This window comes from Mauremys reevesii, linkage group 2 (genome assembly GCF_016161935.1).
Source record: "Mauremys reevesii isolate NIE-2019 linkage group 2, ASM1616193v1, whole genome shotgun sequence".
Taxonomy (NCBI): domain Eukaryota; kingdom Metazoa; phylum Chordata; order Testudines; family Geoemydidae; genus Mauremys; species Mauremys reevesii.
The window spans coordinates 8026174-8050127 of record NC_052624.1 but is presented as its reverse complement, the minus strand read 5'-3'; the positions used below and the strand labels follow the sequence as shown (position 1 = coordinate 8050127).

At 43.1% G+C, this 23954-nt stretch overlaps 1 protein-coding gene across 3 annotated transcripts; it reads right to left on the bottom strand.

Moving 5' to 3' along the window:
- Nucleotides 1–493: 493 nt before the first annotated feature.
- On the bottom strand, nt 494–23013 carry ARF1 (ADP ribosylation factor 1). Of its 3 annotated transcripts, XR_005594114.1 has the most exons (6): nt 18633–18676; nt 5826–6010; nt 4725–4835; nt 3779–3903; nt 1738–1994; nt 494–1594 (listed from the first exon to the last, which is right to left on the bottom strand). XR_005594114.1 is itself a non-coding variant. In XM_039524780.1 (5 exons), exons 2-5 carry the CDS (start codon nt 5971–5973, stop codon nt 1833–1835), a joined length of 546 nt encoding a protein of 181 aa, XP_039380714.1. In that variant the 5' UTR covers nt 5974–6010; nt 22857–23013; the 3' UTR covers nt 494–1832. The 3 variants fall into 3 exon arrangements, 2 of the variants coding, with proteins under 2 accessions (XP_039380714.1, XP_039380713.1); XM_039524780.1 differs by lacking the exon at nt 18633–18676 and adding an exon at nt 22857–23013 and having other exon boundaries at nt 494–1994; XM_039524779.1 differs by having other exon boundaries at nt 494–1994.
- Between the last annotated feature and the right edge of the window lie 941 nt (nt 23014–23954).

Genomic DNA, 23954 nt, shown 5'->3' with positions numbered 1-23954 from the left:
TCCTTAACCAACCTCCAGGAGACACTGTTGGAATGCTGAAATTTTATTAACCAGCTTGTTCAACTAAGAGAAGGCTTATTTTCAGATCCCACATTGTTACTGCTTAGAAGTATGACAAGGGGTAGATTAAAATCCAGTGAGCAACCCCCAATGGATTTCAGCAAATTTAAGGCCCAACACCTCTCAGAGGATTCCTTACTGCTCAGGTAGAAATGTGACCCATAGTATAGGTCAGGCAGTGATGCAACTCAGCATGCCACAAATCACTGAATCTTTAAATCAAGAGTAGATGTTTTTCTAGTAGATCTGCTCTAGGAATTATTTTGGGGGGTTTTATGGCCTCTGTTATACAGGAGGCAAGACAAGGTGATTCCAAGGCTGGAAGGGATCATTGTGATCTATGAATAATACTAGTGCAAGTTTCAGGAAACATTTTATTTGACAAATATTTCTTTATGATTCTGAGGTGATCAAATAAACAGCAAGACATAAAAACATGAAATAGTTAAGAGATTTTATTCTAATAGCTTTAATTACAGTGCTTGTTTGTCAAAATGAAAACTGAAACAAGTATACAAAACAGTTTGATTACTAATTGTGTATTGAAAGCATACAGGTTTCCGCAACACTAAACAAACCAGTTCTCATAGTTCCTCAAGTTTAATGTTTTCAACAGCTCCAGCTTCTTCAGTGTTTATCAAAATACAAAAGAAAAAAGTAAAGAGATCTTTTTCTGATGGCAAATCTGAACCTTGCAGTATGAGGGATGCCCAGGGTTTTCACACATATACAGATATGGGATTGTTCCAAAATGGGATTGAATACTTCTAGAATGGAATGACTCTCCAGACTCTCATGCTTTTTTCTAGACACTATACCTAGATGTTTGGTGAGTTTTTCATGGCATTTCTTATTTACGTACAGTACTTTCTGACTATAGAGCTTAGGACTGATGTAGGCTGTGCTTTCTGTGGAAAGGTTTTGCCTTCTGGAGTGGTTTACACACAAGAAAAGTACAAAACACTTCACATAGAATGTAACAGGTTAAAAATGTGAACCTCCCAGAAATTACTGTAGTCTGATAGAAGATCACAATATCAACCTTATCTGAAGTAAAATACAGTGGTTTAAGTTGTATGAATAAATCTGCAAACTGCTTTAAACCAGTTCAAACAAACCTTTGAACACACATGCTATGAACTACAGAAAAATCCAGAGATCTTGCAGTTACATAGATCTGTATTTTAATCAGATGAAGCTTGCTTTTATTTCTGCTTTGCCATGTCAAAAGAATTAAAAAATCACTGGTATTCAAACTGGAATCACAGAAATTATGTCCAACACACTTCTTATGTGTTCAAGTGTTTTACTTTTCTGTAGCTATTTAAAAAATAGAGTTCAGGTTAAAAACCAACCACCAAAATGGATCTCACCTCAGATCTCACAACCCAACAGGGACAATCTTCAGCTCTATTGCACATTGACTACTGGCAACCCATATGTTAATCCGCTTAAATCCCTTCCCAGTACTAAAACAGTGAGTTGATTTTTTACAATAAAAAAGCTGAGTAATATTGCATAGGAGTACCAGAAACTGCCTCATTGGAAACAAAAACTATTTACATTAAATAAGAAACCTAACTGTTTTCAGGCTTGTACTTGCCACATTTACAGCATGGTGCAATACATACTGTGACAAAAGTAATGAAAACAGCTTCCGGCACTCAATACCACAAAGTAGCACAGTTTGCCACATTAGAGTAAAGCAAAGGGCGAAGAGGAGGAAATAAAAGGGAGGGGTGGAAAAAGAGGGAAGAGGAAGTTTTATGGTTTCATTTCTGGTTTCGGAGCTGATTGGACAACCAGTCCAGTCCTTCATAGAGCCCATCTCCACTAGTGGCACAGGTTGCCTGGATATACCAGTTCCTGTGACGAAGAGAATGGAGTCCAAGTTTGTCTGTAATTTCTGCTGCATTCATTGCATTAGGGAGGTCCTGAATGAGGGAAAACAAGGAAGTCATTTTCCACTTAGAAATCCTTTACATATTCCAGTTAAAGTGTTCACATATGAGAAGGTATGAAACCGAGGATAACTACATCCTTAAATGAACACCAGAAGTATTTGCATAACCCCTCAGTATGTATCTATCCTGACTAAATATGAGTTTTCAGAAAAAAGGATTTATTTCATCCTAGGAATGAAACTGCTCGTGAAGTACTGTATTGTATAAGAAAAAGGAAGCTGATGATGCAGAACTGAAATGCAGACTTCATTCTATCAAATGGAAAAGCAAGGATATCTAATGATTTACCTTTTCAGTTAAATTAGCAGTTAAATTTTAATTTAGCAATTTTCAAGAATTTAAATTACACCTTTGAAAATCTCTGCTCTCAGGTTAAGATTCTGCTTTCTCTCAGCTGTCAATTCAAAGTAACAGCTTTCTGTTTAATCTTAACTTTGGTAACGTGCTTTTTAAAAAAGGGTATCTTACAGTCAGGGATCAAATTCAAAAAAGTGGTGGAACGCTATTCAAGCGGTCTACAATTCTATAATTGCTGGATGCTTCTGCCAAGAGATCAGCAGCAAAATGGTTAATGTCATTTAAACTCACTAAGATTCAGAATTAACATGCACTGAGAAGACAGTTCACACTTCAGGGTTATTGTTTCAGGCTACCTGGGAGATCTCACAATGTCAGCTCCCATTTATTCAGAAGGTTCTCTTCAAAGTTGAGGAAATGAGATTTTTCTGAAAAGCTTAAAGTGCCGTTCTGAAGAGCAGGTACATAAATAGCAGTCTTAACAGCTCTGCTCCCTGCCTACCTTCAGTTTTAACAATGACGACTTATTGCTTTTAATAGCTGTAGCCAATAAAGCTGAGTCAGCTGAATTCTATTCTTATACACAGAAAAGTTAATTAGTTGCATGTGTTCAAATTTGCAATAGTTACATGAGTTTTAAGGAGGACCTAATCTGGACCAAGCCAAGCACTACTGGTGGTGATGCATGAGACAGAAAACCCAGCTAGACTGAGTCTATGGGGAGTTTGCAGAGCTTGCCATTCAAAAAAAAATAAAATATTTTCTTTTGTAAAGGGATACCACAAAGGCAGTCAACTGACAGAATTTTTGTACCTATTACAAGACACCCCTACATTTACCATAACTTGGGGGTCCCCAACGCAGTGCCCAAGGGTGCCATGGCACCCGCTGGGCATCTATGTGCACCCGCGTACTGGCCGGCGGATAAGCATCTGCTGAAATGCCGCCGAAAAGCAGCGTCATCAAGAGGTGTCGCCGCCAAAATGCCGCTGATTTTCGGCAGGATTTCAGCAGCGACGCCTCTTGACGTTGCCGCTTCTTGGTGGCATTTCGGCGGATGCTTGTCCGTCGGCCACAGTCCTCAGTGGCTCGTCATCTGGTGCCTGCCACCCGGAAAAGGTTGGGGACCACTGTCATAACTGATGCATTAGATAAACTATCTCCAGTTTATTGTATGCTTTGGCAGTGTTTATTTATAGTCAGTTTCTTGACTGCCTGGGGAAACTCAGACAGGTGCAATAGCAGAAAATACTTTTAAATTAACTTAAATTCAAGTTGGCAGCATTCTTTACTAGCAAGCTGAGAATTTGATGTGGAAAATTAGTGAGACAAAAACAAAGACTTATGATTTCACTTCAATGGAGTCAGTTTTCAGAGAAAAAACACTAAAATTTGCTGTAGCCAATGGAGCTACAGATCAGTCAATATGGCCTTTAAGATCACTTGCTAACGCATACCTGTTTGTTAGCAAACACTAATAAGACAGCATCTCTCAGCTCATCTTCTGCCAACATTCTCATAAGCTCTTCTCTGGCCTCATTCACTCGTTCTCTGTCATTACTGTCAACCACAAAAATCAAACCTATAAAACAAAAACAATTCCAAAAAAAATTAGCTTCACACCAGAAATTCTCCTTTAAAAAAAATCCCAGTTTTTTCTGGTGGGCAGAGGGTGCAGGACAATTAAGGCTAAAGCTGTAGTATTTTGAAGTTTTAACAGAAGATAAAGCAAACAGCTTATCAATATGTACCACTCCATGTATATCTGGCTACTACAATATCTTTTCTTTGAGATAATGACAAATCCCAACAAATGCTGACTATGCATAGATTTCCTCCCAATTTTGGGCCAAGAACAGATTTCAAATTATATACACACAGAACTAAAACTACAAAAATATTTTCAAAAACAGTGTAAGTTCTCTTAAAAAAGAATTGTTAGAGGGCAGGAGAGTTGCTACACGACTTATTTGACATGTTTTAACATCAATTCCTCTAGTTATCTGATGTTCTTGACTCATGGTTCTATGTTAGCTCTGTAGTAGATGACAAGTACTTAAAAAGGAGCCTATTTTCCTATATTCTCTCCATTAGTTTGAAAGCAGATTTTCAACTCTTGCAGAGGAAACAATTCTGAACTCTGGTTTTGACAGGTAAGCAGCAGAGCTGATTTTCAAGTGTTTTAAAGGAGCAACCGTTGTCATTTTTGCATCTACATTAATCTAATTTGGGAATTGAAACAAACACACTGAAGATCTGGATTGGTACCCACTTACCAAACCCTTGAATGGACAGTTGTTTGATGCTTTGGCTTATGTTTTCATGTAGTAAGCAATTCAGGAAAAAAGTTTAATATATGCACAAGTTTCTTTAACACAGACAGTCATTTAACTGAGGACCCACCTTGTGTATTCTGGAAATAATGGCGCCAGAGAGGTCTGATCTTATCCTGACCACCTACATCCCACACTGTGAAGCTAATGTTCTTGTATTCTACTGTTTCTACATTGAAACCTGAAATAGAAATGGTGACAAAAAATTTGACCAAGCAGGAAAATATACATGGTTAAGACCCATTTCTCTTACCTTCTGATGTCCCCTAAAAATATACAGTAATGAGTGTCTATGACTGGCTCCTCAACTGAAACTTCTGCAGCTGGAACTGTAAGAGGAACTAAAAGGACTTTTAAATATATTCCTTAGTACCTTATCTTCAGATTTTATTGATTTGATTCTAACCTCTGACCAGTCCATCTCCCCAGAAGAGCCACTCTGTTTTTCCACCCCTACCCCCCAAAATGCTTTATGTTCATGGTGCCCTTAGCAGACAAAAGTTAGACAGACTTCCCCACCTATCAAAAGCTGCTCCACACCTTGGCCAGAAGGAATGAAATTAAAAGCAGTCATATGCTAACTTCTCTATAAGTTGCACAGCCACACAGCTGGCTATCAAGGGCCATGCAGGTGTGCAACCAGAGGTGCCTCTCCCCTGGCCCGCCGCAGTGAGATAGGGCTGGGAGGAGTCCTTCCCCCCCGCTCCACAGCCCTGGGGCAGCCTGCACCCCCAACCCTCATCCCCAGCCAGAGCCCCCACTCCCCACCCCTCTGTCCTAGCCTCCTCCTGCATCCCAACCCTCTCATCCCCCGTCCTCGTCCATCCTAACCCTCTGCCCCCTCCTATACTCTGAACCCCATAGCCCTTCCACCGCCACACAGCACCTCATATTGGTGCACGTAACAAAATTCATTGCACACAGTGATGTAAAAAATTAGAGGGAACATTGGTCATATGTTCTCTTCTCCTCCCAGGCCTAAAGAGGTACTGCTTCCACCCCAATCCATCAGAGGAAAACTGTCACTAGAGCCAAGTCAGGATGCAGCATTTCAACTGAGCCATGAAACCAGCAAAGCATGTGACTAACTAAAGACACTGATGTGAACATGTGTCACAGGGACCAGAATCTCAAAAAGTTTAAAAAAGCAAGCAAAGTGTAAATATCTTACCTATAGTAGGGATAGTAGTTACTATTTCACCAAGTTTAAGTTTGTACAAAATAGTGGTCTTTCCTGCAGCATCCAGACCAACCATAAGAATACGCATTTCTTTTTTGCCAAAAAGGCCTTTGAAGAGGTTAGCAAAAATATTTCCCATGCTTGAAATAAGGTGTTCCCTCACTGGCCAATGAAATCTAGAGAGAAGAAATTCAAGACAATTAAAAGAAGAACATAATGGTTATACTGGGTCAGACCAATGATCCATTTGGCTCAATATCTTGACTTCTAACAGTGGCAGGTGCCAGATGCCTCAGAGGGAATCAACGGAACAGGGCAGTAATTGAGTGATCAATCCCCCGTTGTTCAGCCCCAGCTTCTGGCAGTCAGAGGCTTAGGGACACCCAGAACACAGGGTTGTGTCCCTAACAATCTTTGCTAGGGACAATGGACCAATCCTCCATGAACTTATTCAATTCTTTTCAGAACCCAGTTACATTTTTGGCCTCCACAACATCCCCAGGCAATGAGTTCCACAGGTTAACTGTGAAGTGTGTGAAGAAGTACTGCCTTATTTTTTTAAACCTGCTGCATATTAATTTCATTGGATGATCCCTGATTCATGTGCTCTGTGAAGGGGTAACTAACACTTAAACATCTATCACAATGGTTCTCAAACTTTTGTACTGGTGACCCCTTTCACATAGCAAGCTTCTGAGTGCAACCCCCCCATATAAATTAAACACATTTTTACATATTTAACACCATTATAAATGCTGGAGGAAAAGCAGGATTTGGGGTGGAGGCTGACAATTTGTGACCCCCCATGTAATAACCTCATGACTCCCCGAGGGGTGCCGACCCCCAGTTTGAGAACCTCTGCTCTATCACAACCCCCTTAGTCATCTCTTCTGAGCCGAACACTCCCAGTCTTTTTAATCTCTCCTTACATACAAGCTAATCATATGTGTTGCCCTTCTAACAGATTGGTGAGGCAATTTCCCTTTACACAAGCCACACTCTGACTGTTCTCCAGCATAATGAGTCCATTTTTGTGTCTGACAATTTTGTTCTTTACTCTATTTTCAACCAATCTGACTGGTACTGAAGTTAGGCTTAGCGCCTTGTAATCGCCAGGATTGTCTCTGGAGCCTCTTAAAAATGTGCATTATGTTAGCTATACTCCAGTCATCTGGTACAGAGGCTGATTTATACAACAGGTTACATACCACAATTAGTAGTTCTGCAGTTTCATATCTGAGTTTCTTCAGAACTGTTGGGTGAATTCCATCTGGTGTTATGTTCAAGTTATTGCATGTATAACTACTGACAACATTCTTCGTAGTAACATGGGCTAAGAACAGCTATAGACTAGCAGCTGAACACATTCTAAGAAAGCTGTAAGGAGCTCACGGTATATTTCAGGATTTTAAAATGCACTAGATACAGATTAGTGGGTTCTTAAAATTGTTTTGCCTCAATATGGAAAATTCAAGCACTTTGACAAATGGGGGAAAAGGTAGTCCTAATTATAAGATAGCTACCATAAATACTCCTGAATCTTTTGTTAGTGGGCTTACACAATGTCTTTCAATTACTGACATAGTCAGCATCACCATCCTTTTCCAATGCTGAAAAGTTGTACAAAAGCTAAGTATTAATTTTTAGTGAAAGAAAACACTGAAGTGTACATATGATTTATCAACATGAACAACACACTTGACTACTTCATCTTGCTCCAACGCTTTGTGTGTGTTACTCATAGCATCAGATCACTTTGAGGTAATGTACCATTCACTCTAAGATGGGAGAAGATGGTAAGACCTGAGCCTTTTTTTTTTTTTTTTTAACATTTTAACATTACCCTGTTCACTAAACAAAAATGCAGGAATAGAGAAATCCCATGACACAGCCCACCATGTCTCCCTGCTCTTTAACAGTTTCTTCCCTCCTCACCAGTGGATTGATTTATAAGAGGAAGACAATTTGCAGTGTGATCATCATATTGGCTAAGGCTTTGCTAACCACCAAACCTGCATCTTTGAGACATTCTTCTCAAAAGTTGATCAACTGGTTTTTCTGAAACTTTCTATGAGATATCGACTGTTGGTTGAGATTGGGTACGCAAAAATATCAGTCAAAAGGACAATATGAGAAAGTGATGGTGGTGTTAATCATTCTACTCTAATCCTCTCTATATATGAGTGAGCACTGAAGTTGGGATGAAAGTGGAAGACCAAAAAATTGCTCAGAATATGATTCTTTAGGATTTGAGGAAACTAGTGCTCACAAACTTAAAATACAAGACTAATTTTTAACAGATACCTGCTTTTCTACTTTTAAGTCTTGACCCACAGGGTTACATTTTCAGCAAAACCTTTGCAGTTCACCTTTGTATCTGACACACAGCTACATTTCCATTAAAGGTACATTATGTTGCCATCAGCAAATTCAGTATTACATTCTAAGGATATGCAGTATTGTAGCTGTGCGGGTCCCAGGATACTGGCAAGACAAGGAGGCTGAAGTAATATCTTTTATTGGAGCAACCCTGTCTCTCACCAACAGAAGTTGGTCCAATAAAAGATATTACCATGTCATTCTAGGGATAGGAATTATTGCAGTTTACAGCAATAACAAATTCTTCTTTTCTAACAAATATCACTTTATATTAGCGTTAAACCGAAAGCTGCATCCAAGACAAATTTTACCAGAGAGAAGGGGTAAGAACTTAAGGGCATTTAAAAACAAAAGCTTAATGTTTTTTACGTTCCTTAACCAGTAGATGGTGACACTGCATTACATTGAATTGGTGACATAATTCACTTTGCTACTGTTTTGCCTAGAAACTGAGGTCTCAAATGTACAATGATATATGCAGAGATGACCATCACTAATGGAAAATTTAAGAAACATAAAATTAAATTTTAGAACAAAAAAGACAGCAGGAATATATAGTCAGAAACTGCATGATTTTTAGAGGATGTCTGTTTACTACAATAAGCCAAATTCTTTATATAATATGATGTGTACTTTGTTAACACATTACCAATGAATCAGTCATCTGAAAGTTTATTGCACATGTGCAGTGGGCAAGTGAGACTTATGATTGCCCCTCGAATTTAAGAAATTTTTAAGACAGTCCATGTCACAGAGCTCACCTTCCTTTTGATGACTAAAACATGCCAGTTATTACACTTCCCCACCCCCAAAATACTTAGCAATGAGTAATGCAAAGAGATCAGAATCTACCTTGAGTTTTTTAGCAATGTGTTAATAGTATAGTTTCACTGCAAAACTCACTGAAGGTTCTCCGCAATTATGTTCTTAAAAATTATGTTCTAGTCTATACATTTAACCAAAGTTTTAAAAATAATTGTGGAATTACTGATTACTGAAGCCAATATATAAATATTTGAACTTAGACTAAATATGACTCAGTGTAGTGCCCAAGAAAGATTTGCACATCCCAGTGCCTTCTCTCAAAGGATCCTTATTACTCTCAGAATGATGAAGAAGCTATCGCTCTTTCACATTAGGATTGGCACAGTGTAATGCTTCTGTTGCACCAATGTCCATGTTTTGCTTATTCCATGAATAGGAGATTTCAGTCTCGAGGGCTGTCATTCTGGAATCTTTCACCAACATTTAATTCACTTAAGTTTAATAAGATGTGGCATGGAAACTGTCTTTAGTGTTGGTTTTACTTCCAGTTAAAATTTGTTTCACTGTCATTGTTAAAAAGAGATGCTCTCTTAAGAAAACTTAATGCTGCTTTCATATTCCTATAGAGCCAAAATACTGGGCTATCAGAGAGAACTGTAGCTCAATTTATGAATGTTGTATCAAACAGAAAGATTGTGGCATGACTCATTTGCAAAGGAATGCATTTCCTTCTTTCTAGAGCCCCTATTTCCTCAAAAGACTGTCACGAGTCTTCCAGACAAGAACAGGAGATGCCTCCTTTCACAGCAGACACTGCCAATCCTTATTTGGTGAGAGGGGAGTGAATGACAGGAAGTGCTCCACTGGGCATGAGTATGCTGCCTCCACAGCAGCTCCCTATACCAGATTAAAAAAAGGAGACTTGGGGCTTGGCTACACTTGCAAGTTGCAGCGCTGGTAGAGGCTTTCCAGCGCTGCAATTAGTAACCGTCCACACCTGCAAGGCACATCCAGCGCTGCAACTCCCTGGCTGCAGCGCTGGCTGTACACCTGGCCAGGTTGGGGTGTAGCGATTGCAGCGCTGGATCTGCTCATCAAGTGTGGACACACACCAGCACTTTTATTGGCCTCCAGGGAATAAGGAGATATCCCAGAAAGCTTTTAACTAAATTACTCTCTTTGTTTTGTTATGCAGCCTGTCTTTGTTTTGTTGTGAACTCCCATGGGAGCTCCCATTGAACTGCTTATCTAAAAAACAAACACTGATCACAGCAAACAGGAGCTATCTGTACCTGGCTGTAAACGATCAAATGAGAGGCAGGGAGAGAATGTTTGCTTGACAGAGAAACAGCACTGGAGGCAGGCTGTTTGCAATTAAGACCAAGGGTTCCCGAACATTGTGATTTTTCAATCCAGGAAGCTAAAGTGTTGGCTCCAAAAATCCACTCACTCTCTCTTCCCCGCTCCCTGTCACAGTACACCACAGGGAGTGAGTGAAACAGCGGGGAGTCCGTGTTGGAGGCAGACTGTTTGCAATTAAGAGTTAAGACTAAGGGCTCGCGAACATTTTGTGATTTTTCAATCCAGGAAACTTAACACACAGTGTTGGCTCCAAAAATCCACTCTCTCTCTCTTCCCTGCTCCGTCACAGTGCACCACCCTCCACCCCCCTCTTTTGAAAAGCACGTTGTTGCCACTTGAATGCTGGGATAGCTGCCCATAATGCAGCACTCCCAACAGCGCTGCAAATGTTGCAAATGTGGCCACACACCAGCGCTGGTAGCTGTGAGTGTGGCCACACACCAGCGCTGCTCCTACACAGCTGGATGACCAGTGCTGCAAACCGTAAGTGTAGCCAAGCCCTTGGACTTTATTTTGTTATATAGGCATTTATAACCACACCCCCGTTGGAGGTCTGAGTACCACCACTATTAGGCTACTTTACAAGCCTGTAAAAAAGTTAAGAGTAAATTTTTAAAAAACATTTTACACGTTTAAAGGCATGTAACTCAATTTAGGTTATGACTATCTTGACAGCAGCCATTTAAAATTTGACTCTCAGTTAACATGTAGTTGAGATTCTTAACATCTTCCCATGCCTCAAAAGAGGCATACAATCTGTGCTTGTCTTACAGTAAGAAGTTTCTATGTTTACACTTGCATTCCATTGCTACTTCCCCTCCACAAACTAGAGAGACATAGGAGGATTTTCCTTGAATCCTTTTGGTGGCAGATAAGTTTGTGCTCCCCATTTAAGCCTAAATTAAAACTATCATCTTTCTGAGTAGTTTTATGACATCCACCTTTCTATTCAACTTAAGATTTTTACACTTTCCATTATGTCTCCACTTTAGATGATCTTTTCTAGTGAATATAAACATAGCTCTTCTCGGATACAATGTATCCTTTACTACACTTGTTATCCAGTTCTGTATCTTGTCCAATATTCCAATACTTGAGATGATACAGCTGTAGTACAGTTTCCATCCTTGTAAGAGTCAGAACTTGAAACATTTACTAGGTACCCATCTGACAGAAGCAAGACTTACCAGTAGCAATACCCAGCCGCAAACCTGAGTTAATTATGCAATTCCTGATGCTATTCCTGGACCCTGCTTGGGGACTCTTCTGTATTTGCCTCTGGCTAGATGTCAGATAAACTTACCCCCTACCATGGCTGCTGGAAGGAGGGAAGATTCTATTATTTTACCCCTCTTCCAGTCTCCAATTCCCTTTCTGTCTCCTTCCACCAACTCATCTTCCATTTGTATCAATCAGCATAACTTGCATTCTCTCACCACCCCATAATCTCTCTCTTTTTTCAGACTAGTTTTAGTGCTATTTTTACACATTCTCTTACATTAACAATAGTATTCAATCATGCCTTCTGTATCTTCACCTCTGTATAGTGCAAAGTATAACAGGGACTTACTAATCACGACTGGGGCATCTCGCACTATTGTAATAGAAACAGCGTCTTCTAGTTCTTTCCCCTAGCACATCTACTTATGAAGACTACCAGCCTAATTATTAACACTGACAATTTCTGAATAGTTATTCTCCACCCCATAGGGAGACACCCTTACTTTTCATGGGTCTTTTTGGGTACGTTTACACTGCAATTAAACAGCTCTGCAGCCTGAGTGTCATGAGCCAGAGTCAGCTGACATGGGCTTGCCACACATATTTACAGTGTAGACATACCAGTGTTTTCTCATTCTCTTGCCCGTTCCAGATGTCTGGACATGTGACATTATGTGTCTTACCTGAGAAAAGGCAAACTATACTAGAGTGAGAGTCTTAACTACCCAATAAATGGTCTATTCTTAAGTAAAGAATCTTCCTCTATTCCGATTTGTTTTTCTTCTAACTCAAGTTAATAGAGACCCCAAATATTACCACTGTTGACTGTATGACAGTCCAGATGAAGCTAGTTTGGTGGTCTCGGTCTAGTTCCCAGTGCACAGGTATAACCACCACAAGTAGTTCAGCTGGGGCTTGTCTACATGACAAAAGCTACCTTAATGTGGTTTATCCTTGCCTTTATATGCAGCCAAACCATATTCAGCACCACTCATTGTCAGCAATAGGTAGTTTTGTATTAGAGGCAAGTCCCATCTGGCATCCTCAGAAGAGATACTACAGAATGAACAGATTCTGTTCTCTTATCACCTGTAAGGGAGGGCCCCTCCAGGTCAGGGTTGGACAGATTGAGCTGCTGCTAAATGTGCCAATGGCGCTTTGTAGACATGATTTCAGCCTCCATGGATGTCAATCTAGTACCGTTCACCAGCTCTGAATATTCCAAAACACCCTTTGCTGCTCTTACTCCTGTTTTGTTGCTCCTTATTAGGCCAAGCCCTGGACTACACTACAAACGTGTGTCAGTAGAACTATCTCCCTCAGGTGAAAATCCACACCTGAGCGAAACAGTTATACTGACCAAACCCCTGGGGTAGACAAAACTCTCAACGGGAGGGCTTCTCCCGTCAATTTAGCTTTGCCACTCAGGGACGTGGAGTGCCTACGTCAAAAGGAGAAGCTTTTCTGTCTGCATAGGTAGAGCCTTCACTAAGCGCTGGCTGTAAGCGTAGACAAGCCCCCAGCACTACAGAGCACACCCTTACTCTGATATTGCATTCTATAGCACCTCCCACAAGGTCTGAACAGCAGTAGAAACCTGTTATTCAGGTTCAGTTAAGACCTTGTGTGTCATTGGTAAGCAATAAGAGGAACAAAGACTCATTTCTGGATAAGACTCTGCAAATTTATACCAGGAAGTAGAAGATCTCAAACTACAGGTAAATTTCTAGCAAGTGATGTATCTTAGATAAACTCACAGCAAAGTTAAAACTAGAGTGAATGAGTCTTATAGTAATGCTTTTACTATGCAGGATTCATTTTAGAAGTTTGCTCAAGTGGCAAGGCACCAAAGACAAGTGGCTTTAAGCATTACACAATCTAAAATAAAAGGGATGTGACTAAAATTTACATGTTTAGTAGTGTTCTATACTTCTGCATCCATACCAGTTTTAATGACATTGTATTTTACTTGCATTCCTTTAGAAATTCAGTATGTTCCTGCTTTTCCTGCTCACATGCTGTCCAATAGTTGTTGAATAAAGCCAGTCTACTAATTTTAATTCAAACTATACTGTAAATCAGCCAAGAAAGGTGCATATTTGTACTGATGTTTTAACCGGGATTTAAGATCTTTGAAAACTGGAGTGCAATCTTTTAGTCCAGGGGTGGCCAGCCTGAGAAGGAGCCAGAATTTACCAATGTACATTTCCAAATAGCCACAGTAATACGTCAGCACCTCCCACTCCCTGAGGCTTCCACCCACCGGCAGCGCCGATCAGCACCTCCCTCTCCCTCCCAATCACCTTTTTCGTGGCATGCAGGATGCTTGGGGGAGGGGGGGGAGGGGGAGAAGAGGGCACGGCAGGCTCAGAGGAGGGGGCAGGAAGGGGTGAAGTGGAGGCAGGGCCTATCGCAGAGCCAGGGGTTGAGCAGTGAGCACCCCCTGGCACATTGGAAAGTTGGTGCCTGTAGCACCAGCCCTGGAGTCGGTGCCTATACAAGGAGCTGCATATTAACTTCTGACAAGCCGAATGTGGCTCCAGAGCCACAGGTTGGCCACGCCTGTTTTAGTCTTTCATGGCACAGTTCCATTTGGCCATGTACAACTGATTCAACTTCTTTAATCGACTAAAAAAAAAGCAATTGTGATGTAAGCAGCCATTTCCTGTAACTATACACTGTATTAACAAAAAGATATTGTAGAATGCTTTAAGGCAACAGAGTGGGGAAAAACCTGTACATCCAACATTCTTCTGCCATTTTCACAATTTAAGGAGTAGAATGTTAGATGCAATACAAATATATTTACATCTGTGCTCCTCCATAACAGCACTCACATGGAGCTTCAGCAGCAATTAAACTAGTGTTACACATGTTCACTATTTCAAACCATTGCAAGAAAAGCTACTGGGCAGGAGTATAAGCATCTTGCTCACAAACTCTTCTACTACTGATGACATCCAACACTGAAAAGATGGAAGGCACTGCTAGCAAATAAGACTGACTGCAGAAAAGCTTAATTCCCTACTTCAGAGTACAAGCATGTCATGGGAGGAGTGGTAAATACACTGGAAGGTAGGGACAGGATACAGAGGGGCCTAGACAAATTAGAGGATTGGGCCAAAAGAAATCTGATGAGGTTCAACAAGGACAAGTGCAGAGTCCTGCACTTAGGACGGAAGAATCCCATTCACTGTTACAGACTAGGGACCAAATGGCTAGGAAGCAGTTCTGCAGAAAAGGACCTAGGGGTTACAGTGGACGAGAAGCTGGATGAGAGTCAACAATGTGCCCTTGTTGCCAAGAAGGCTAATGGCATTTTGGGCTGTATAAGTAGGGGCACTGCCAGCAGATCGAGGGACGTGATCATTCCCCTCTATTCGACATTGGTGAGACCTCATCTGGAGTACTGTGTCCAGTTTTGGGCCCCACACTACAAGGAGGGTGTGCAAAAATTGGAAAGAGTCCAGCGGAGGGCAACAAAAATGATTAGGGGGCTGGAGCACATGACTTATGAGGAGAGGCTGAGGGAACTGGGATTGTTTAGTCTGCAGAAGAGAAGAATGAGGGGGGATTTGATAGCTGCTTTCAACTACCTGAAAGGGGGTTCCAAAGAGGATGGATCTAGACTGTTCAGTGGTACCTGATGTCAGAACAAGGAGTAATGGTCTCAAGTTGCAGTGTGGGAGGTTTAGGTTGGATATTAGGAAAAACTTTTTCACTAGGAGGGCGGTGAAGCACTGGAATGGGTTACCTACGGAGGTGGTGGAATCTCCTTCCTTAGAGGTTTTTAAGGTCAGGGTTGACAAAGCCCTGGCTGGGATGATTTAGTTGGGAATTGGTCCTGCTTTGAGCAGGGGGTTGGACTAGAGACCCCCTGTGGTCCCTTCCAACCCTGATATTCTATGTCTGTTAAAAAGTGAAAGCACCTGTAAGGAAGGCATTCTGAAGACTTGCAAAACCCTTAACCAGCACTAGCAGTTTCAGCTGTTTTTCCTTCAATAGCTACAACTGGTAAAGAGTATCATTAATGTACATACACATTCTTGTGCACCACAACATGCTATTTACAATATAGCTAATCAAAATGCCTTCTTTGTATAAAAAAACTGACCATTTTGAAGCCACAGCACTACTGGTCTGAAATGTAATAGTAAACCTGTGATTTCAGATATGTATTTAAAATATTTTTCACAGCAGTCCTTTTCTCCATCCCCAACTGCCTATATTAGCTTTCTTGTCAATATAACCAAAATGTAATTATAGAAACTGCTTCTTGTGTCCAAATGTTTTGCCAGCTACTTAAATGCTTAACAGGCATGAATGACATGTTTATGAACCAATTCCCCTCCTCCCCACAATAAAAAAAAAAACATATCAAAGGCACTCTTCCTCATTGAAGACAAAGTAAAATTTGTATTTCCATGGATTTATACAAAGTGTTAAGAAATGAACAGAGTGAGGAAAAACAAAACCAGAGAAAAATAGTTTTACTCAACTTCTTTAGTTTTCCTTGCGGTGGCTTGTAAGAATAGTAGACAAAATATTTAGAAGAGCAATTTTGAAGTTGGCACTATGCCTTTGACCTGTAAAGTACTGTTTAGATGTTGGGTCATTTCTAACTTTCACAGGGATAAACTATCTTAGAAGTTTTAGTGGCAATGTAATCTAGCAGCATAGTATTTCACACCTGAAATGGATATATAGCCAGTTAAACAAACCTGCATGCTTTCTTTCGTACTTGAAGAATCCGTTTCCTTGCAGCTTAAAATGTTCTATTGCAGCAAATTTTAAAAATAGCTCTTGATCAGAACACTGTCAACTATGTAACTAAACTGACTCCATAGATGACTATTCAAGAACAGTTATATCCAACTATTAGAAGTTGTTTACTGGCCTTTCACCTATGAAGCAAAGGATGAAAGACGGCTAAATAGGAAGTAGTTGTAACCAACTCAAAGAATTCTCTGAAGCTGGAATTATAGTTTTTGATTTCTAATTTTTTCTACTGAAATCAAGACTGCTACTTTCAAGATACTATTTACAAGACTAAAATTAAGCATAAGTTTTAGATCAGTGTTTCTCAAACTGGGGTTGCTGCTTGTGTACGGAAAGCCCCGGGCGGGCCGGGCCGGTTTGTTTACCTGCCCCGGCCAATCGCAGCTCCCACTGGCTGCGGTTCGCCGCTGCAGAACAATGGGGACTGCTGGAAGCGGCGGCCAGTAAGTCCCTCGGCCTGCGATACTTCCAGCATCCCCCATTGGCCTGGAGCAGCGAACTGCTGCCAGTGGGAGCCGCGATCGGCCGGACCTGCGGACGGGGCAGGTAAACAAACTGGCCCGGCTCGCCAGGGGCTTTCCCTACACAAGCAGCAACCCCAGTTTGAGAAACACTGTTTTAGATGTAGAAGTCATGCTAATTTTCAGAATTTTTAGTTTAAGTATGTATCATCATCAGGAATCTAACTTTCTATGAAGTCTTAGAATTAAAGATGAGTCATGTACAAAGTATTTAAAGATGAGCTGCAAAGCAAGAGATGGTAGCATTTAATACTCTCATCATGATGTATTAAGACTACCTCTACACTCCTCCTCTGCCCTTCCACCAACAACTTGTTACAATATATTAAGCCCCCTTATCTCTTCCTTGGAGGTATTTGGCAAGATCTGTTGTGCATCTTAAATGGTTGATTGCACATAATGCCATAATCAGAGCTGCAACTTTCCCTATCTCCAACTGAAGGAGGTGAGAATGGATGCTGAGTTTGGAAGAGGAAGGAAAAAAACAGGTAAAAAGTTACAGTACCTTGGTTATTTACCGACCAACATAAGGAAAGCAGAGACCTGACATTCCTGATGTTTCTAATGTAAAATAAATCATTCCTTTTGGAAAGCCAATTGAAAGCTGTGTATAAAGATACGGTACAGTAAAGGGAATTCTGTCTTTGCTTTAAGAATTCCCTTCTGTGCCCATTTCAAGTTATTCTTCTTCATGGTACCACAAGAGCCATCAAAATGTATTCTCTTCTTGCTAAAAGTACCTGAAGATTGATCTAAATGTGGCTTTCATGTTCTCCAAGACTTGACAAACAGAGCACTATGAATGAAACTAGGTGAAGAGTCATCCAGAGCAGATGATGCCAATCCCCAGATGGGCTGGATGAAAACACGTATACAGTAAGTTATTTTCAACCAGAAGTCGCATCTAAGCCTTTTAAAAGGAATGCAGAGGGCCACAACTGTTCTCAAATGCTTCTCCAAATGAACTGAACTTCTCTGCCAAACAGCAGCTAAATATCAGGACCAAATAAATGCAACTGCTGCAGGTGCTGAAGGCGGCTTAGCACCTCTTCAAATCAAGATGATGTTCTTCACTGACAGTAGATCTTACTTGTGACTTTGGCCACAGCTTCTCAATTGCTTCTGCAGGAGAATGAAACATAACTCCTAAAGAACATAGTTCACCTAAATCCCATTACATCTCTTCTGTCTGCTACAATTTCAGTAGACATAGGTGAATGTAAGTTCTTCTGGGAAGAGACCTTCTTAGTACTGTGTGCACACAGTGCTAAGTATAATGGAACCCATAGGTGCTACTGAAATAGAAATAAATACGTGGAACATGTGCATCAACAGTTAGATATTGCCCTAGTGCACTAAAGATTTAGTCATTCCTGCAGTAACGTGAACAGAAGTAGATTGCACAATGTTCTAGAACCCATGGAAACAAAAGATGGACCATTTAACATTTTACTCAAAAGCCACATCAGTCTGGGGTTCTTGTTTTCAAGTTCAACCTCATGCATGAGAAGCAGTGATGCACTTCTAAGTTTCAAAAATAAAACCCTGACCCACATTAAAATATTATGAACAGCTGGTGTATCACAAGACAAAGAACAGGGGTAACCCAATATTGTTTATCTAAAAAACAGGTGAACAATTTAACATATTCCATAGTAATCCAGTGAGTTCTCTCAACTTTTGGCAGTCCACATATTTTAAGTTTAGAGAGACTCATAACTTCTGTATCTTCCTTTAAAAAAAGGTTGGCAAAAAATGTAAAGGAATTCACCTTACTGGAAGGATTTTGACTACAATCATGAGATTTCTGGGCAGAAGCAGAAGGCTCTTCTATTTTTTCCTTCTGGCTGTCCCCAATTGCCTGAAAGATGATGTCAGAGTTAAGTGTAGTCTGCTACCCAGTCAAGGCACATCTAAAGTAATTTGATTACAGCTACATCTGCTATTAAATATGGTGAAACCTAAGAAAACTGTGCTCAGCCTAACCAGCAGAAAGTGTTGACGACTTCCACTTAAACAGAATGTGGCTCAGACTTACAATAGCAAAATACTTATATACTTTAAAACTGCTCAAGTTTTAAACTACACCTCTACCTCGATATAATGCTGTCCTCGGGAGCCAAAAAATCTTACTGTGTTATAGGTGAAACAGCGTTATATTGAACTTGCTTTGATCCGTTGGATCGTGCAGCCCCGCCTCCCCCGCCCTGGAGCGCTGCTTTACTGCGTTGTATCCGAATTCGTGTTATTTCAGCGTAGAGGTGTATGTGTCTGACATACTACCCCACCCACTATATGAGTTCAACACTATGACTAAATTCACCCTAGATACTGTGAATAAAGTCAAGTTAAAGAATAAACGAAACAAGATTGGTGGTTGACATGACCAATCCAAGAGCCAATTCTCAACTGATTGTTTGGATCAAGATCAGCATATGAAGAGGAATATTAGAATTGAGACATCAGCAAAAGTAATATATATTCACACAATGTGTCCATGTATTAGAAACAAGAAATAAAATTAGATACTTGCAAGCAGCAAGAAAAACTGCCGAATAATGCAGAAAAACAGCTGTTGTAGCAGGAAGCTGATTCAAAACTTTTGCCCATCAGTAAAAGGAGAGCATGATATCTGGGGATAGTGGTAGCTGTAATACCAGCTCTACAGCTTCCACACTAACAAGGCCTTCAACAGACTGGGGGGGAGGGGGGGGGGGAGAAGACACCTGCTTTTTTATGGAATCTCAATTTTATACAACTATGGCTACATGAGAGCACTTACAGCAGCGCAGTGGCACCAATGGAGCTGCGTCACTGTAAGCTCCCTAATGTCACTGCTCTAAGCAGATGGGAGTCTCCTGTGCACTTAACTAACACACTCCCAATGAGTGGCAGTGACTATGTTAGCCGGAGCTCTCCTGCTGCCATAGTGCTGACCACATTGGTGCTTAACTAGGCACAAGTTATGTCGCTCAGGGGGGTGGCCAATTCACGCCCCTGAGCAACACAACTTATGTTGACTTAAGCTGTAGTGTAGCCATAGGCTATGTTGACCAAATGTACCCATTGTAAAGAATCCAGAATACTGAAATACTCATGAGAATGACCTACACATGATAAAATATTTTGTAACAGATGATGAAACTAAAGTGTAGTTCTACTCTGCAATGTAAATATTGTCATCTCAGTGATTTTCTACTGAGCAGGTTTGATAGGAAAAAATTCATTTCACTTAACTCGCATCCTTCTGAACTCAACCAATCTTGATGTCAAGATGGGTTTCTTTCCTTCTTCCACCAATGTATGTAATAAGGGTTCTGCGGGGTAATTATGCCCTTAGTTGTACTCATGCAACCCTAGTTCCCACAGACAGTTTTACATGGGGTAACATACACTGAACAATTCTGATGAGTCACAAAAAGGAAGAGAATCCAGTCTACTCCTAACTCTGCTAGCTCCAAAGCCTAAGACAAATCTCCATTTTGTCAATATACTCAGCAAGTATGACTCAGACCTACACAAAAGATCTATTGAGTAAGAATGTACCACTTTTACAGTCCCTTTTCAGATAAGAATGCAAAAAAAAAATAGTACTTTCAGATAACTTTATACAAAGGGATTTGCTGATACAGACTGATGTTGAGATGAGTAACAGACACTATACCTGATTCAAGGTTCTTGAATTAAGAATCCATGGCAAATAAGTGGACACCATGATCAGTCAAGCCACCTATTTATGGGCACAACCTACCCTGCACCTGATTTTTAAAATGAGTTTTTTAACCAGTGTCCATTGCTGTAGCACCCAAAGCTGCTGAGTTTGTAGAAGTGACATTTGTTTAAACCATCTCTTGGTTTTGCTGCTCTGCCAGAGCAGAGGTGTCAGTAAGCATGATAAATGAAGACAGTCAAGCCAGCCAATTTAAGAGCTTCAAGTCAGGTAAATTTCCTCACCTTTTCATCCAGGGCTACCATTACAATAATGGGTTGGGGGAAGTAGTCAGCTCCCAAGCTTTGCTACAATTATGGGTGTCCAGTAGAGGAAATAATGGCATCAAACTAACCCCCAAGTACATTTTCAGAAAATCCCTTTCCTTCGATACCTACAAGCTTAACCCTGTATATAATGGTACCATTTTGAGTAGAAAGTCACAAAGAACTAAAGAATATTTGGAGAAAAATTCTAACTCCCTTAAAGGAAGAAAATGACAGGGAATACCCAAATTCGGATAAAAAACTGCCAGGTTATTAGAGTGGCAAAAATAGTAATAGAATTGTTCTGCTACATAAACTTGGACAAATCACTCAACTTTAAGCTCTCAATTTCTCATCGGTACAACAGGGATGATAATGCTCTTCAAAGAGGTATTGTGAGGCTCAGTGGTTGCACAGCAAAGTTCAAAGTATTATCTGAATAGTTAATATTTCAGCTATAGATGAAGCTGAAGCTGAAGGAGTCAAAATAAAATTTATGCATACACTCAGCCAACCTGTGGAATTTGCTTTGGTAGGCCAAGTGCCAGTCAAATACTTTGACTAGATGATTGTGACAAAACAGTTTTAATGATACTAAAATGGAGTAAATCCAATCATGCCTCATGATCAATGACTTCTTCCATGTAGAGCACTATACTCCTGGCAAGCTGAATTGTGGGAGGAGGTTACCTTCCTGGAGTGTCATATATGGGACACAGATAAAGGCAAATGGGATTTTATAGGCCAGCGGCTAATCTGTTATAAGCAAGCCCGGCAAGCTGAGTAGGGTGGAAGGTTGACCGCCTGGTCACCCACCCAAGCATTTGAGACTGGAAAGAAATTCTGTTCCAGGGTAAAGACAGCAACTCTACTTCTCACCATGTCATCCTATCACACAACCCGACCCAAGCACTACAAGAATTAAGCAATTATACCCTCGAACGTTTAATGAAGGCACATACTCAGCACACATCCCTGATCACACTCCCAAGACTGGACAGGCATTAAATACCTAAAGCAAGCCAAGAGTCTGAGGAAGAGGAGAATCCATATGCCCTGGGCCAGCTCTGAGAGGGAGATCTTACCTGACAACCACCCCCATCCAACTCCCCCCCACTTGGGGGGGAAGAGGATGTTGGACATGTAGACCTGCCTGACAGGGCCAAGGTTGGGGAGTTAGGTCCATAGAGCTGGCCAGGCCAAGGTGGGGGGTTCTGGGCTGAGGGGGACACAGGTCGGGTGCCTAGGCCGGGCCCAGGCTGAGGGGGGAGAGGGGAGACAGGGCCTAGGCCGAGCCCAGACTGGGGCGGGGCGGGAGAGAGGAGACAGGGCCCAGGCCGGGCGGGGCGGCGGCAGGCCGGGCACCCAGGCGGGGCGCGGGGCCGGGCGAGACGGCCTCGGCCGGGCCCAGCCTGGGGGCGGGAAGAAGAGGGCCCAGGCCGGGGAAAAGAGAGAGGACTTAAGCCGGGCCCGGGTGGGGGAGAGGAGAGGAGAGAAGGCCTAGGCCGGGCCCAGACTGGGGAAGAGAGGGCTTACGGCCGGGCCCAGGCTGGTTTGGGGAAGAGGCCCAGGCCGGGGGAAAGAGAGGGGGCCTAGGCAGGGCCAAGGTTGGTGGGCGGTAGGGGAAGAGGGCCCAGGCCGGGAAAGAGAGGGGGCTTAGGCCGGGCCGAGGCTGGTGGGCGGTAGGGGGGGAAAGAAGGCCCAGGCCGGGGGACAGAGCGGGGGCTTAGGCCGGGCCCGGGGAGGCGGGACTGGAACCCCACCCGGGCAGCGACCGTTTGAATCGCTCGCAGCTCCCCGAGCGTCCCACGCTCCCCAGGGCGGGGCGGCCTGCTGGGCAACACGGGCCCTCGGCAGGGACGTGCCAGGCCGCCCCCGCTGCTCCGGGACACCCAGCAGGCCGGGCCCCGCCGCTCCCCCACCCAGCGGCCTCCACCCCCGGGCCCGGCCTCCCGCGCCGAACGACCGCGGGGGAGCGGGAGGGTGCGGGGCGGCGGCGCGAGGGGAACGTGGCCCTTACCCGGCGCTGGCTGCCCCCGGCTCTGGGTCGGCTCCCTCCTGCGCTTCTCTCGCGCTCCCCGCCCAGGCTCACAAGATGGCGGCTGCGGGCAGCCACGTCAGTGCCAGGGCTGCGCGGAGCACGACGGGTAACCGAGGAGGGGAACGGTGGGCGGGGCTCCCGCAGCGCCCAGGTTCGGCGAGCAGGCGGCGGGAGGAGGCAGGAGCGACGAGGTGGCGCGCCAGGGGGGCGGGGTCGCGGTATCCCCGTCGCGCGCGCCGAGGGGGCGGAGCCGAGAGCCTCAGGGAGGCGCGCGCCGGGGGCGGGGCCTCGGAGTAGATGGGGCTTTTGCCCCGTTGTTGCCTTCGACCTTTGCCCGCCGGGCGGCGGCGGGGGCGCGATGTGACCGGCTTGGGCGGCCCTGGGGCAGAGCGGGCCGGTGCGTCTTGGTGGCGAAGCCTCAGGCGCCTGGCGACACACGTACGCCTCGCGTCTGGTGGGGTGACACGAGCGCCTTGCACCGCTTGTGGTGACACGCACATGGCTTGTGGTGATAGCACACCGCTTGTGGTGACACGCACATGCCTTGTGGCAATAGCACACCGCTTGTGGTGACACGCACATGCCTTGGGGTGACGTACATGCCTTGGGGTGACACGCACATGGCTTGTGGTGATCGCACACCGCTTGTGGTGACACGCACATGACTTGTGGTGATAGCACACCGCTTGTGGTGACACGCACATGGCTTGTGGTGATCGCACACCGCTTGTGGTGACACGCACATGGCTTGTGGTGATAGCACACCGCTTGTGGTGACACGCACATGCCTTGGGGTGACGTACATGCCTTGGGGTGACACGCACATGGCTTGTGGTGATCGCACACTGCTTGTGGTGACATGCACATGGCTTGTGGTGATAGCACACCGCTTGTGGTGACACGCACATGGCTTGTGGTGACATACATGCCTTGTGGTGACACGCACATGGCTTGTGGTGATAGCACATCGCTTGTGCTGTTAGCACACCGTTTGTGACACGCACATGGTTTGTGGTGATGTACATGCCTTGTGGCAATAGCACACCCCTTGTGACACGCACATGGCTTGTGGTGATA